The 16,170-nt window shown below is 42.6% G+C and overlaps 1 protein-coding gene across 1 annotated transcript in view; it reads left to right on the top strand.

Moving 5' to 3' along the window:
* Nucleotides 1-3,887: 3,887 nt before the first annotated feature.
* The window catches only part of MRPL3 (mitochondrial ribosomal protein L3), a 31,235-nt gene continuing 18,952 nt past the window's right edge, over nt 3,888-16,170 (top strand). Inside the window, exons 1-5 of the mRNA XM_051611346.1 lie at nt 3,888-4,281; nt 9,096-9,274; nt 10,237-10,328; nt 11,098-11,196; nt 14,942-15,041. Coding sequence (XP_051467306.1) covers nt 4,184-4,281; nt 9,096-9,274; nt 10,237-10,328; nt 11,098-11,196; nt 14,942-15,041 — 568 coding nt within the window. The 5' untranslated portion in view covers nt 3,888-4,183. The remainder of the gene's footprint in view (nt 4,282-9,095; nt 9,275-10,236; nt 10,329-11,097; nt 11,197-14,941; nt 15,042-16,170) is intronic.

Raw genomic sequence — 16,170 nt, 5'->3', positions numbered from 1 at the left:
TAAATTTTCTCAAGATGTCCTGACTGATAGGTCTCAAATCCACATTTCCATTTAATGGCTGACTGTTCATTTGAGACCTTACCCCAGCAGGCTGCACATCTCTCCCTCTGTGGATGTATTTCAGTTGGAAGCTACTGTCATTTCCCCTTATATCTCACACACCACTCTGCCGAGGTATCTTAATTCTGATCTACAACATCTCCCATTTCCCCCCTCTTTTCCTTCCTTCCCTATTCTCAGGACTATTTTCTAGCTGTTCAAGCACATGACTGAAAAATCAGTTGCACCATGTTCTTTGCTCCTCCAATATTTTATTCTGTAATCTTCATCAAGTTGTTTAACTTTTCTGCACCTCAGATTCCTCATCTGTAAAATGGAGGTCACTGCCATGTATGCATAAATAACTTCCAAGGGTACTGGGAGACTTCAGTATTTGAAAAGTGATTTGAGAGTCTCAGAGGTATGATGGTGCTCTCACCATGGAAAGACTATTACTTTACCCTGGGGCATGGATATATGGATGTAATGTACAGCTGAGGAGGCATTAAGGCCTTTTCATTATTTGCCAGACTGGGGGAAAGTAAAATAAAATTTTTGGCAAGAAAATTAGGAATCAGGGAAATTGTTCTTCTGGTACATACAATCTTTGGATAAACTGATTTTTTGAGAGTTTATAATTACATAGAATCAGGCAGTTCCAGCTCTTCATTAGCAGAGGTGTTACAAGGTGCTTCTATAATGCAGCATCACATAAAATGCAGAGATCAAAAAAGGATTGTATGCTGACCTATATACATCATCATTTATTTTTGTGTATGTAGGTGGTCTATGCATCTCAAGAAAATCACCACTGCTACAGATCTTTCTGTTTACTTCACACAATCCAGATTATAAATGTTGCCTACATAAAACCAAATAATTATCAGTGGTAATACAGATCAGCAACTCTGTAACAGCCCTCAAGGTATTTGGAAAGATACCTTCATGATACTTAAAAACCAACTGGAAATCTCCTTCAACCTTTACAGATCTCAGCATGTAAAACAAGCACATAATAGTGTGGTGAGAGGTGTAGGAGAAAGCGCAGAAGACAAAATTAGCCATATGGTAAAGCCTTTCTAATGAGGCTTTGAGTGTTAATTTCAGTGTTCCAAGTTACTCAGTGTAATAAGATACTATGGACTTTGTGCAGAGTAACATAATTAATTATATGACAATATCTCTGAAATGGAGATTTTTTTCTCCTGTTTATTACTTAGGGGTTTAGCAAGGCTATTCTGCCTTTAGGCTGAACAGCCATCAGTTTCTCTTGTAGATTCTTTTGATGCAAATTTAAACTTTTACTGTCCTTTGATGGATCATTTTCAATTCTAAAAATTCCTTTAAAATAAATAATATCTTGTTATTTCAAGGTAATTGATCAGTTGTGTCGGGTAAGTTGACGATAATAAAAAAAGCCAAAACATTAATACACTGCTAATTGCTTATTGCCCTAAGGTAAAACCTCCCCACGTTAAGTTCTTACCATGATAAGCAATATGGTGTTCTGTAGCATTTGGTGAAAGAGTCTACAGGTATGAAATTAAAATGAAATTATAGTAATAGTATTGCTTTAAAACATGTCTTTTCTTTTAGTCTCCAAATATCAAAGGTACACAACTGATGACAGCTAAAAGGTTTGCAGTTCAATCTGTTAGAGACCTGCTAAGTGTTGTGGAGGGCAGTGGTCCAAGCCAAGGCTTGTTTCAGGTTGCAGAGATGATACCCCAACCAATTAAGAGGTGGAAGGCCCCAGTTCTGAGCAGATTTGCATGACAGAGCCCTGCAGCTCTGCAATGCTCAGCTACATCCCTTGGATTTACCTACACACCAAATACTGTGATAGAACAGCATGTGACTTAGTGAACCTGGTTATTCAACTGCAGCAAGATCTTTGTTGAGGAGTTAAACGGAGCTACCTCCCTCATCTTGGCTCACTGGCTGCATAAACAGGGCACAGTTTAATCCCTGAAAGAACCCAACCAGTCATTCAGATTGACTTTCTCACTTAGGATTATGGGTCTTGCAGTCACACCTGCTGTGCAAAGCTAAACCTATATCAAACCTTTCCAGAATGAGAGAAGTACTAAACAAACTCCTAAGTAGCATGGATATTACAGGCATAAAGCACCGGTAGGTTTACATTCACATTTTTGAATAGGGAGGATGAGCTGAATGATTCTTAGGATAAAGTCATTCTTCTTAGATTGTGGGGGTTTTTTTCCCCTTTATTTACAGGAAGTGCCATTTTGCCACAAGGAAAATACACTTCACAGCACCATCAGTCCTCCTTCACTCATAGGTCTGGGTTGTACCTGCAGTCCTGGGCTGAGGAGTTGCACTTTAACAGAGGCAATTTCAGCAATTAGAGAGCTAATGAGTGTTACTGGTCAGCTCAGCCACACGTTTCCTTGCAACGTTCACTGCAAACCATCAGCTGGCTGCACTTACATCCCTTTTTTCTGTTTTTCCAATTTCATTGCATAGCTGGTGAGATCCTCCAAGCTGATCAGGTGAAACCTAGATGAATTCCCTCCTGTGAAGGCTGCTGGTTCAAAAGTGGTGTTTCCATCTCCTCATTCCTGCAATTGTGAAGACTCCCCAAGGCAGCAGGCTGGCAGGGAAGGTTATTTTGTAACAGCCACTGTTGTTTTCTCTTCCTTCTCTCCAGAAAAGTCCTAGTCATTTCCACTGCTGTGCAGAAAGCTTTATACTGCTGGGTTCAGGAGGCACCTGAATTCTTTCCCACTGATTAGAAAAGACAATTTGCAGTCTGATGGCATTCAGAGCTGCAGCCACCTTGCTACATGCGCTCAATGCCCCCAGCCCCAAACTGGCAAGAGTTCAAGCCTCTTTAGCATCATGAACAGCTGCGTGCACATCTTTAAAATAAAAAAAAATAAAAAAAATTCCATCACGATGTTAAAAAGGAGACAAGAAGTAAAGAAGTACACCATTAAACCTTTTCTCTCCAAAATGTCGGCACCCCCGTGTATTACCATGTATTACTTGCAAGTTCCTGGTACAGGAATTCTGTGTCCCCTCAGCTGTGCAGCGTGCTAGGTGAGAAGAGCAGCATCCTGGGGCAACAAAGCGAGGCAGCATCAAGAAAGCCCTCTTCTCGAGCTGGGAACGTCTGGCATGACTTGGCAAGTCACTTCATCTTGCTGTGTGCCTTGGTTCCACATCTTGAACATGGGGGTAAATCGCATTTTGCTACTTCCAGGGTACGTGGGTAGGGTAAGCACCATTGCAGGGTTTTTCACACTGCTTAGAAATGGGGGGGGGGGGGTGTCACTTTTCAGTTTCAGACCCTTCCTTCCTCCTGCTATAGAAGTCCCTGTTCGAGCAGCAGTATAAGCTATTCACGGGCCCCATGAGAAAACACGTCTGGATGAAGTTTAGCGAGGTTGCTGTGGTGCTTGATGCCAGGGAGAGAACAAAAAGAGGCGGTGGTCGCTGCGATAGCGAGGGTGACTCACCAGCTTCCCAGCGGGAATATCGCTTGGACTGTGACCTTGAGAGGGGCATTTCCGAACACACTCTCTGTATTTGCTTCTTACAAGGACAAGAAGCCAACACAGCGAGCGCGTCTGAAAGCTGCTGGTAGTTTTCTGGATGGCGGGTCTGGGTGCGAACACCAAAATTCTGCGGAGTTACCCACTCTGAGGGGCCTGCAGCCCCTCCCTGGTCTGGCTGGCGGGCCTCCAGCCCCCGGGGTAACACACACAGACACAGACAGACACACACCCCGCGGTGGAGAAGACCATGGAGCAGCAGGGCAAGGAGGAGCAGCAACGACGGACGCCCTCCCCGAGACGTCACGGCTCTTTCAAGCAACGCCGTTTCTGCCGCCGCCGAAAGGGGCCGCGGGGCTCAGAGCCCGGGCCCTGGGCCGCTCTGGAAAGCGGGCGCATCAACCCCGAGCGCTGCCCAGAGGCAGATCTCCGCGGTGCCGGAGCGCCGGCAGCGCCGGCCCTGTTGCCGCTCCCGAACCCGCCTTCGGGGCTGACTCGGGGAGCTCTTACATTCACTTTTTTTTTTTTTTTTTTTCCCCGCGGCCCGGAACCTTCCTCCCGCGGCAGCACGGGAGGCGTTCGGCGCGGAGCAGGCAGGAAGGAAGGCAGGAAGGCAGGCAGGCGGCATGGCGGGCTGCGGGCTGCTGGCCCGGCTGGGGGCCCGGCTGCGGGCGGCGGCGCCGGGGAGGCGGCTCTGGGCGGCGGCGGGGGGCTCCGGGCACAGGTATGGGAGGGGAGGGGAAGGGGCGGCTGCGGGGAGGGCGGGCGGGCAGGAGAGGGGGTTCGGCCTGTGTCGCAGCGCCGAGGTGGGCGGCAGCTCGGCGGCCCCTTCGCCTCCCGGCGGCTTCTCCGGCCTGCCCCGCTGGGAGGGGCCCCGCTGCGGGCGGCTCGCAGCTGCAGGGGCGGTGGGGCCCCGGTTTGCTGCCTTAGGGATCGCCCCAGCCGGCGTGGGAGTGCCGGCGGGGCTTACATGTTTGCAGCGAAAGCAGCTGTCGCTTCGTGGTGAGCGGTTCGGGCTGCTGCGCTTTGAGTCGCCGAGGCCTGCTCTCGCGGTCAGCCGTGTGCGTTTGCTAGCTGTGCCCTTAAATACGGCGTTTTCGGTGCTCGCTGAGGACTGAGGAACGTTCAGGCTTTCTGTAGCCGTGACAAAACTTGCGGCAGTACAGTGAGCTGGTGAGCGGCGAGTGTGAAATCAGGGTTGCTGGGGCTGGAAGGGAGCTGAGGAGCTTTCCAGCCTAACCTGCTCACAGCGCGCTCAGATCTGAGGTCAGACCAGGTTGTTCAGAGCTTTGTTTACTTGAGCCTTGAGAGCCTTCAAGCACAAAGGCTGCAGAATCTCTCTGAGCCCCTGTTCCAGTGTTTGATTATCCTCAGGCTGAACGTTTTTTACTTGTGTCAAATCAGAACCCCCTTTTTCAGTTTATAGCCATTCTCTCATTCTCCTGGCATGCACCTCAGTAAACATGGCCTGGCTCTGTCTTGTTGGTAACCTTCCTATAGGTATTAGAAAGCTGCTGGCAGGTCTTCCCATTTGCCTCATTTACCTAAATAGCATTTTGAGCACATTTACCTCAATCAAAGAATGATAGAATCATTAAGGTTGGAAGGGACCTTTAAAGATCATCAAGTTCCAACCCCCCTGCCATGAGCAGGGAACCCTACCACTAGACCACGTTGCACAAAACCTTGTCCAACCTGGCCTTAAAAACCTCCAGGGAGGGGGCATCAACAGCCTCCCTGGGCAACCCATTCCAGTTCCTCACCACCCTAAGAGTTAATAATTTATTCCTAATATCTAACCTAAATCTCCCCTCTCTCAGTTTAAAACCATTACCCCTTGTCCTATCACTATCTTCTCTGATGAAAAGCCCCTCCCCAGCTTTCCTGTAGCCCCTTCAGGTACTGGAAGATGCTATAAGGTCTCCCTAGAGCCTTCTCTTCTCTAGGCTGAACAGCCCCAACTCTCTCAGCCTGTCTTCATAGCAGAGGTGCTCCAGCCCTTTGATCATCTTGGTGGCCCTTCTCTGGAACCCATCCAACAGGTCTATATTTTTCTTGTGCTGAGGACCCCAGAACTGTACACAGCACTCCAGGTGGGGTCTCACCAGAGCAGAGCAGAGGGGCAGAATCACATCCCTGGCCCTGCTGGTCACACTTCTTTTGGTACAGTCCAGGATGTGTTTGGCTCTCTGGGCTCCAGCACACACTGGTGGCTCATGTCGAGCTTCTCATCTACTACCACCCCCAAGTCGTTCTCCTCAGGACTGCTCTCCAGCCATTCTCCCCCCAGCCTGTATTTGTGCCTGGGGTTGTGCCGAGCCAGGTGCAGGACCTTGCACTTGGCCTTGTTGAACTTCACGAGGCTGGCACTGGCCCACCTCTCCAGCCTGCCAAGGTCCCTCTGGATGGCATCCCTTCCCTCTAGGGTGTCAACCCCACCACACAGCTTGGTATCACCAGCAAACTTGCTGAGGATACACTCAGTCCCACTGTTCATGTCTCCAACAAAGATGTTAAACAGCACTGGTCCCAGTACTGATCCCTGAGGGACACCACTTGTCACCTGCCTCCATCTGGATGTTGAGCCATTGACCACAACCCTCTGGGTGTGGCCATCCAGCCAATTTCTTATCCACTGAGTGGTTCATTTGTCAAATCCATGCCTTGCCAGTTTGGAGACCAGGATGTCATGTGGGACGGTGTCAAACGCCTTGCACAAATCCAGGTAGATGACGTCAGTTGCTCTGTCACCTTCCACCATCTCTGTAGCCTTGTTGTAGAAGGCCACCAGATTCGTCAGGCATGAGTTGCCCTTAGTGAAGCCATGGTGGCTGTCACCAATCACCTCTTTGTTTTCCATGCCTTAGCAGAATTTCCAGGAGAATCTGCTCCATGATCTTGCTGGGCACAGAGGTGAGCCTGACTGCCCTGTAGTTCCCTGGGTCTTCCTTTTTCCCCTTTTTAAAAATAGAGGCTAGGTTCCCTTTTTTCCAATCAGTGGGAACCTCACCAGACTGCCATGACCTCTCAAGTATGATGGACAGAGGCTTAGCAATTGCATCTGCCAGCTCCCTCAGGACCCATGGGTGAACCTCATCAGGTTCCACAGATTTATGCACCTTCAGGTTCTTTAGATGGTCACGAACCTGCTCTACACCTATGGTGCTCCACACCTCCCAGTCCCTGCTTTCACCTTCTGTGGCCTTTGTGTTGAGGTTGGAGCACTTGCCAGAGAAGACTGAAGCAAAGAAGTCATTTAGGACCTCAGCCTTCTCAATATCCTGTGTTGCTACCTTGCCTGTTCCCTTCAGGAGAGGGCCTGCACTCTCCTTGAGTGTGTTTTCTCCCCAGCATACCTAAAGAAGCTTTTCTTACTGTTCTTAGCATCCCTGGCAAGATTTAACTGTAGCAGGGATTTGGCTCTCCTAACCTGATTCCTAGCTGCTCAGACGACCTCTCTGTAATCCTCCCAGGATAACTGCCCCACCTTCCACCCCCTGTATGCTTCCTTCCTAAGTTTGAGCTTTTCTAGAAGCTGCTTACTCATCCACGCTGGACTCTTGGAGTTTCTGCTTGACTTCCTCTTAGTTGGGATGCATCGCTCTTGGGCCTGGAGAAGGTAATCCTTAAATACCAGCCAGCTTTCATGGGCCCCTCTACCCTCCAGGATGTTATCCCAAGACACTCCCTTGAGCAGATCCCTGAAGAGGCTGAAATCTGCCCTCCTGAAGTCAAGGGTAGTAAGCTTGCTGTGAGCCCTCCTTGCTGCCCTAAGGATCTTTTGTGGTCACTGCAACCAAGGCTGCCCTTGAGCTTAACATCCCTCACTAGCCCTTCCCCTTTGGTGAGGACAAGATCCAGCACAGCACCTGTCCTTGTTGGTTCCTCCGTTACTTGGAAAAGGAAGTTATCATCCTTGCACTCTAGGAACCTCCTGGATTGTTTGTGTTTAGCAGAGTTTTTCTTCCAACAGATGTCTGGGTGGTTGAAGTCTCCCATGAGGACCATGGCTTGTGAATGTGAAGCTGTCTGTCTATATGGTGCCTCATCTGTATTATCCTCCTGCCCAGGCAACCTGTAGCAAACCCCCACCATGATGTCACTTTAGCCTTTCTTCCCCTTAATTTTAACCCATAAGCTCTGTTGGCTCCTCATCCATCCCCAAGGAGAGCTCCATGCGCTCCAGCTGGTCTTTGACATGGAGGGCAACACCCCCACCCTGTCTTCCCTGTCTGTTCTTCCTAAAAAATTTATAGCCCTCCATTCTGACGCTCCAGTCATAGGAGCCATCCCACCTGCTGCCTTTTCCCTAAGGCAGGGTGCAGCTCCACCAGTCTATGTCCCTTTCACATTCCCGTGTGGTCCTTAGCCTCTCCACTTCCTGCTGAAGCTCAGCAACCAGGCTGAGCAAACCATTCACCTACTCGCAGTGCACACAGATGTTGTCTTCACTGTCACCATCTCCCACCTGCCCTGCCTGCCCAGCCATGTTTGCTGCCTCTGCCTCTGCTCGCTCTCCTCATGGTCAGTCCTGGTAGGATAGGGCAGGTGCTTTAGAACATGTATATTTTGAGTATCGCTGCTGGACTCACTAATTTAGAAACATCTCGTTTGGACTGGGGACCTGAAACTGGATTTAATATTGCATATGTGATCTACTAGGAGTGCTGAAGGATGATAATTGCTCCCCTTGATCTTCAGACTGTGCTTCTGTTGACGCAGCCCAGGCTGCTGATAGTATTCATTGCTGCCAGGAGCCTCTGGTCTCTATTTTTACCATTTTGCACCATCCCCTGCAGCCCCTGAACTCCCAGATCCTTTGACTGACTGGGAAGCAGTTCTGCTGAATCCCAGGTGTAGGAATTTTCATTTCTCCTTTATGAATTTCATCGGGGTCCTTTTTGGCTTGTACCTTCTTCAGCTACTCCCTTCGGTTCAGTTTTGTTCACAAACTTAAGAAGTCTTTAGAAGTCTTTAGTGACCTCTTATAGGTCACTAAACAGGACAAGTCCCAGAACAAATTCTTTAGAAACTCTACTTGTAACTGGCCTAGCAGAGCAGATTAATCAGTTAATCATTACTTTTTCAGCTTGATGATCCAGCCAGGTTTTTGCCCACCTGATAGCCCCCCATCTGTGGTGTAACATCCCAGCTTGGGTAGAAGGATGCCAAAGGAGACTCTGTTGAAAGCCTTGCTAAAGTTAACACCCACTGCTTTGTTCATGGATCTAGCTTTTTTATCATAGAAGGAGGGGTTGTTTTAGTTGTTGTTGCTTGCTCCCCTTTGGTATATTTTGGAATACTTTAAAGTTAGATAAGAGCAGGACAAATAGGTGCCGTCAGTCAGGGGTGGCCAGTTTGAGTGGTGGTGGTGGTTGAATAGTTTGTCGGTATAGTTTTGGTCTGACTGTATACTGTATTATGTAGTGATACATATATATATATAGTTATGTGTATGTATTATATTATGAACTTATGTTTTATGAGACATTATTGGGACTGATAAGACACTTAACACTTTTTTCCACCACTGGAAAGGGATCAGCTGTGCTTTGTAGCCAGGCATGTTAACAGCTCAACGTGGTGGCATGAGCATCTCTCTGAAGAGAATGTCCAGTTCCTCAAGAAGGCAACTGCGGAGGAATACAAAGCTCAGACAGCCAGCAAGCTGTGCCCTCTGAAAGATGAGCCGTGGCCACTGAATGAGTGGAAACCAGGTGAGAAAGTACCTCTTCTGAAGTATTGGAGTCATGCTGAATTTATTGTTGTTGTGTGGTTGCATTCAGTAACATCAGGGTTGTGTCTTGTAAAGTATCCTCCTTTTTGCTTTTACCTAAATCAGCCAATACATCTCTTAGTAAATAAGTAAATGTAAAACATCGTTTCTCTAAAAAGCAGTAAAAATATTACAGGGTATTAAGAACCTTGTAAGAACTTCAGTTTTAATTAGCACTTGGTCAGTCCCACTGCTGCACAGTGACAAGATAATTCCTCAAAAACGACTCCCTAAAATCTAAAGTACATCAGCTTGAAGGTGTTACTGTAAATATCACTGGACTCTGAAGAAAAAGTGTAGTGTATAATACATCCCACTTTGTTCAGTGATTCCAAATTCATATGGACTAGAACACTTAATAAAAAGTTTTTGAGCCTTCAGAAGGGTCACATCATTTGACAACAAACAACAGCCTGACAGTCTGCAAACTTTAAAGCTTTTATTCTTCATCTTGAGTGTTCTGTTTTCATGCCATGGACTGTCAGATGCCAGATTTGGCAGGTTGCCTTGGCTGTGCAGTTACAGTGACAAAAATATGCAAATTTGGGGTAGGAAGAACCTCCTACAGTAAACTTTTCAATATTTACTTTGACTTTAATATTCTACATGGGTGTTGTATTTTCTAACAAGAGTGAGTCTGAAGCATTGGTTGTTCAGATCTTAGTGGGGAACTAGTTTTCATGTTCTATCAAACACAACTGGAACAGGTAGAACTCCAGTGGTAGTGGGATAAAAAGCCATGAACAGGTTATTCCCAGCCTACCTGTGGGGAGTCAGCAATGTTTTCTCTCCTTTTTCAGCTCCTTGGGAAAAGTCAGAGTTAATGGGACTTCACAGGTTATGAAATGGACTCTTTCAAATATTAAGTGTGGAGTTGCATCCCTCTTCTGTTTTGATCTGCAGATTCCATCAGAGTTGGTGTTGTTGCAGTAAAACTGGGAATGATGCCAATATGGACCAAGTCAGGAAAAAAACATGCTGTCACACTGCTTAAGGTGAAACAAATAATAATTAATTTAATCTCCTATACTGTGTTCAGATTGTTAACCCAAAGTTTCAAGCAAAAGTGAAACTTACCACATGTGTAGAGTGAGAAGTCCCTAAAAAAAGGAAAGATATTTTTTTAACCCTCTGTGGCACACAGTGCCTATTCTCTGTTTATATCCCAAAGTTACTAGGAGCAGTCTGCCTTCTGCCTCAGCTATTCAGCTGCTGAATTGTGCATAGTACGACCTACAGGAGGGAAGATGGAAGGCAGCTTAAAGTTGGGGTTAATTACTCCACTTTTTAATTTGCCACCTGCAAGCATTTTCGGGTTAGTTTCACCAGGGTTTCTGAGGTTTTGTAGCCCTGAAGCTGCTTCTTTATATTCTCTGGCAGCTGCTACTGTGATGAGCCAGTGCTGTGAAGGACATTGGGTTTACAGGACAAAGGAGCTGGAGTCTAAAATGTGGGTTGTTGCTGTGTGCTTTGCTGCTGTGTACAGTAGGGATTTTGCAGATCTTGCAGGAAAAAGATGAGTGTGAAAGTTTATTCCATTTGTAGAGCATTTATGAAAATACAGTTTTCATTCTACTATTTTTTTCTATAACAAGCCTTTAATTGATTGGAAAAATAACATCTGTGGTAAAAAGGTGGTATTTCCTGTTGCATAGATGAAAATTAAAACAGATACTTGTTTTCCCTTGTTTTGATCATCTCTTACTGTGGTCCCAAAAGCGTAGTCATCTGCTTAAACTCTTCATAAACACAATTTTTCTTCAGGTGCAAGATTGCCATGTTTTAAAATATATTTCAAAGGAAGAGTCAGGTGGAAAAACATCTAAACTACTTGTTGGAGGCAAAAATGGATCTCCTTTTTATGTAAGTGAAGCACTTTGGTTGTTTTTGTTACAATAGTTGTTTCTGTTGTGATTACAGTACAAAAGTGGCATAAGTAGACTTCTCTAAAAGATGAATTGGCAGACATGCTTTGGAGCTGAGCTTTTGTTTCATTCACCCTTGTTTCTTTCATGCTGCTGTCAATTCTTGGTTAAGAGAATAGCAAGAAGTTTTTCAAGGTTTTGCATCTTGATTTGCTAGGAAAACCATGGGTTTAGGAACCTGCTTTCAGGTGCAGTGTCCCACGCTGAAAGGGTCCGAAGGGGCATTAGTGTAGAAACATGGGTTCACCATGTCTGTGGAGATGCAATACAAGATGAGGACTGCAAAATAAACTAACACTTTAATGTTGTCTTGTAAAATTCCCCAGCTTCATCAGTTCTTTTAGAAGACTTTGTTTTCTAGCTTACTCAAGCTGTTTTATTTGCTTTAGCTTTAATTTCTTCCACAGGTCTGTTGAGATTGTTTAATTTGCATGTAGTTTTACTGATGAGTAAGTTTGAGACTTAAATTTTCAGGAAGATGGCTTTGTTATTATAGCTCATCAAAAGTGATATCAAAACTGCTCACTTGTTTAGATACCCCAAATGCCTAATGTGGAATTCCCAGACATCTTCAGTGGCTAAGGTTGTCTAGGAGTGAGGAGAAAAATTGACTTATAGATCAAAGCAGGAACAAAGCTTTCCCTCAAAGGACTGCAGTTTCTGTGATCTGTTATTTCTATAAAATAACACTTTTCACTACTTGCAGTATCTTGACACTAATTTGTTGGATTTAGGCAAGCCAAAAAATCAGGACCCGTGATTACTTATCTCAATTGGTGACTGTGGCTTTTTGAGGACATGTATTTTCCATTTTCAAACAGAAAGTTGCTCCGGAGCCTCAGAATTAATCTGGTGTACCTGTGTTCACTTTAGTAGAGTTGAGGGAAGAAGGAACTTTTTCATTCAATAAATCTGTTGGCTTTTATAGTATATTCCTCTGGTTTTTGAACAGGCTTATATTTTAATGTATCTTTATTCAGTGGGTTTACACCATGTTTCACCATTGTTACTTGTAGTTTTCAGGTGTCTATCCTGTCACTTGAGTCCATTTCCTCTTTCCAGGTGTGACATTTTTCCTGGAGAAGTTACAACTGTGTTTTTTCTTTCCTGTTACCTAGGTTTAAGACATGGAAGAATCATGTGAATAATAATTTTTAAATTGTACTATGCACATTAGATTCCTTACAGTTGATCTTTTCATAAAGGTAATATTATCAGTGATTCAGTATCTTGTCAGAGTGAAAATGAGCAGGAGGCAAGGAGGTATATAGAAAACTTGTATTTTAAACAGCTCTCATGAGCTAAGAAAATTTCTTCAAAGCTGAGCTATCTAAAAAGTCAGCTCAAGGATTTTTTAGTAGTTTGAGTTATGACTCTCATGAACATAACCTTTTCCAAGTTAGCTCCTATTAATTTGGTTGAACTCTGGCTCATTTGAATAAATAAATAAATTGAATATCCTTATATCAGTCTGTGGTGAGGACCTGGCCTGAGACTGAGCTCTCTGTTGTTATTATTGTTGTTGTTATCCTCGTCATTGTACAAACTAGAGAATTTCCAAGACAGAATTTGGTATGATGGTTCTGCACAATTTTACTTGTTAAGATACTAACAAATTACTTCTTTCTGTAGTTTAGATTTGAATTGTTGCTCTCCTATGTTTACATTTTTATGTTTCTTCTTTAAAGTATCTGAATATGAGAATTAAAAGAAGGCTGAATGATACTGCATTGTATCAGCATAAGCAGTTTATCTTTTGTTAATTCCTCATAGGAACATCTGTCTTCCTCAGACTCCTCACAGCTTCTGATTTTTAATTAATTCAATCTGATGATTGCCTCAGTAATTTTAGTAACAATTTCATGTATTTCTTTTGAGTGTCTAAGTGTTTAAAAATTATAAGGGGTATTGCATTTGTAGCAAGATTATTATTTTTTTTTAGCTTGATGTATGTCAGTCCATTACAAGTGAACAGATTTTTCATTATTTTTTTAAATGAAAAATTATTGTCAAACATACGATTCTGTCAGTGTTCTAACAAATTTTTGTCAAAAATATTTTACGTGCTTCCCTTAAGTGTTGGCATATTGATCATTTTCCTATAATACTGGACGATACTGTTGGTCTTAGAAATAAGAACAGTATTGCTTTTTAGGAATGCTTTGTAAAGACTGCAGTGTTTTGTTTGTAGAAATAAACCGCTCCGACTTGAGTGCTTGAAGAAAACTTGTTGTTGAAGTACAACAGGGCAAGTGGTAGCTCTTTCCAGGCACCCTGGCTGAGCACAGAGGCGGCAGTTTTACGTAACTGTGGAAATAAAGGATTGATAGGCAGTCATTTGCTAGAAAGTGGGATTTCTTTATTTTTAATTCTTATATATGGTACTACAGTTTAATACAGTTGTTCTCCATTGATGCCTCGATTTTTTGTGGTCTTAGAGGAGTTTTTTTAGTTTAGTTAATGACTTAAAAAAACCCATAACCAAACAAAAAACCCAACCATATTGGAAGTGTTTTGTACCGTGAATGTTACAAATCATTAGAAAAACCTTTTAACTCTCAAAAAGGTTTGTGTTTATGCTTTCTTCTCAAATAAGAACAGATTTATAAAGTTAAAATTTCTGGTTTGTGTCTTAAGTCAGAGATCGTCATCATTTTGCTCTGTAATTCTTCACAAAACTTCTTGGGTTCTCCTGACACTTTTAATCAGATTTTTAAAAGCAAAATAAAAAGGGCAACATGCAGATTTTCAAAATACACATAATAATCTTTTTAAGGTTATTCACATTAATTTGCCTTAAAATACACAAGTATTTTTGAGAGAGTGAAAACTACACAGAACTTCTGCAAAGTGAACCTCAGAGATGTGCCTATCCAAGTGTGACAGTATTGTCAGATGCCTAAATGGCTTTCTCGGATAGTTCATTTGAAGAAAAATCATCTGCATTGCTTTTTTCCTATGGCCACAGTTTTCCCACATTGCTTTTTCCATTGCTTGGTATCATCTCAGTGGTCAGCTATTCCATGAGTTGTCTCATTTAAAAGAGCTGGTAACAATTTTAAGAGCTTTTAACTTTGTCAGACTTCTCTAAAAATAAGAGCCCTAATATAGTTATTCAGCAGTGGTTTGACAATGAGTGTACTTGGCATATTGTAAAAAAACTTGTTCTGATTTTTTTTTTTGTCTGAAGACTCTAGATTCTCTTCTGTAGCAGGTTAAGCATTTATGGAAGTTTCTGCAAGATTGGGCTTTATTTCTGTGGGTTTTTTAGATGCATCAAATAAATTATGTTTATGGTGGTATGGAACTAAATCATAAAAAACGTTTAAAAAAGAGAAAATGCTTTTAAATTACTACAGAAACTTTTTGAAACTCATGAAAAAGCAGTAATATGTATTATGTACATTCTAAATGATTGCTATCCTTTTTCTGATCTTTGAAATCTTCATATATCTCCTATTTATATGATGTAGCTGTAGGGTAACTAGTTGAAAGAAAATAAAATGCAGGCACAGGAGTTTTAAATTAAATTTAAACAGAGTTAAAATGCTAGTCTCAAGATAAAAGTGTAGTATGATATATCTGTTTCTCTGAGTGATGTTGACAGTCTGTAGTCACTTTCTGTGCTGGGTTGATCCTGGGGTATTTTAAAATGACTTTTTTATGGCTGTTCTTTGTTACAGAAATCAGAGTCTGCAATGGAAATTTTTAAAGAAGCTGGAGTACCACGGAAGCAGAAAGTTACAACGTTTAATGTAACAGATGATGCCATAATTAAACCAGGTAATATTTTTGGGCTACTGAATATTATATGCATAATCATTTAACATCTGCTGTTTGTAGATCTAAACCAAATTATGGCATCTATTTCATTTTTGTTGTGTATGGAAATTGCTGAATTTTTATTTCTTTGTCATTGAGAACAATATTTTTTCTCAGGGAAAATGAGAAAAAAGGGTCTATCTTTTAAGTGATGATAAGTAGGCTTTTTCCTGGATACTCTGGAAAAGAAGTCTGATAAAACTAGCTAATACAAACATTGAGTTAAGAAATAAATGTCTGTAACCTTGACTTACTTGTTGGGGATAAATATGAATGCATTTTCAGGAAGCTGTCTGATTATCTTTGTGAAAGAGGCACCAAGAATTTTGTGGTAACATTTATCAGGACTCTGAAATAGCAGTTTGAGGTTTGTTTCTTCTTGCTGCATTCAGAAGTAGAACTAATGGCTGTCATATATGGCATTTTTTTCTGTCAGCTTGAAAAGCAAAACACATTAAAATGTGTTGTAACAAGTATTCTCACTAAAAATCACTATTAGAAGTTTGGAGATTAATGAAGAGTTTTGTGTTTTTAAGGTTTTATTAGATAGTATCTTTAGGTTGCTTTCATTTTGTGCTTTTTGATAGTTACAGGTATTTTTCCAAGAATTATGAAGAGTAGGGAATTCTAATATATTACATTTTTATTTGCAATTAGAGAAGGTTTTTTTGCCAGACCTTTTTAAGATAGTGTGGTAACTGATAAAAATCACATGGAGAGGAGGTCTGGACTGATAAATGAAAGCAAAAGCTTGAGTTAAAGCAGAACTGCAAGTTTTCAATAAACTGATTTTGCAGTGTGTGCCTTTTGTTCATAACACACTTCACGTTCATTATTTTCTGCCAGTTGATAGGCATTGTACCCCAATGTGTGTGAATCATAAATATAATGTGAAATAATAGGAGGATTTTTATGCTTGAAACTTGAGAGGTTTACATAATTTCAGTTTGCATTCATACAGGTTTGAAAACAGCATGAAAATGGATGTTCACAGGAAGCAATTGAAATTTATTTTTTTTAATTTACTTAAAACAGGATGGAAACTGTTAGAGATGCAGCTGCATGGATCTTCAGTTTAAAGTGTATTATG

The sequence above is a fragment of the Apus apus genome, chromosome 2 (assembly GCF_020740795.1).
Source record: "Apus apus isolate bApuApu2 chromosome 2, bApuApu2.pri.cur, whole genome shotgun sequence".
Lineage (NCBI taxonomy): Eukaryota > Metazoa > Chordata > Aves > Apodiformes > Apodidae > Apus > Apus apus.
Note: the sequence above shows the minus strand (reverse complement) of the source record. Positions and strands in the feature narration are given on the sequence as shown.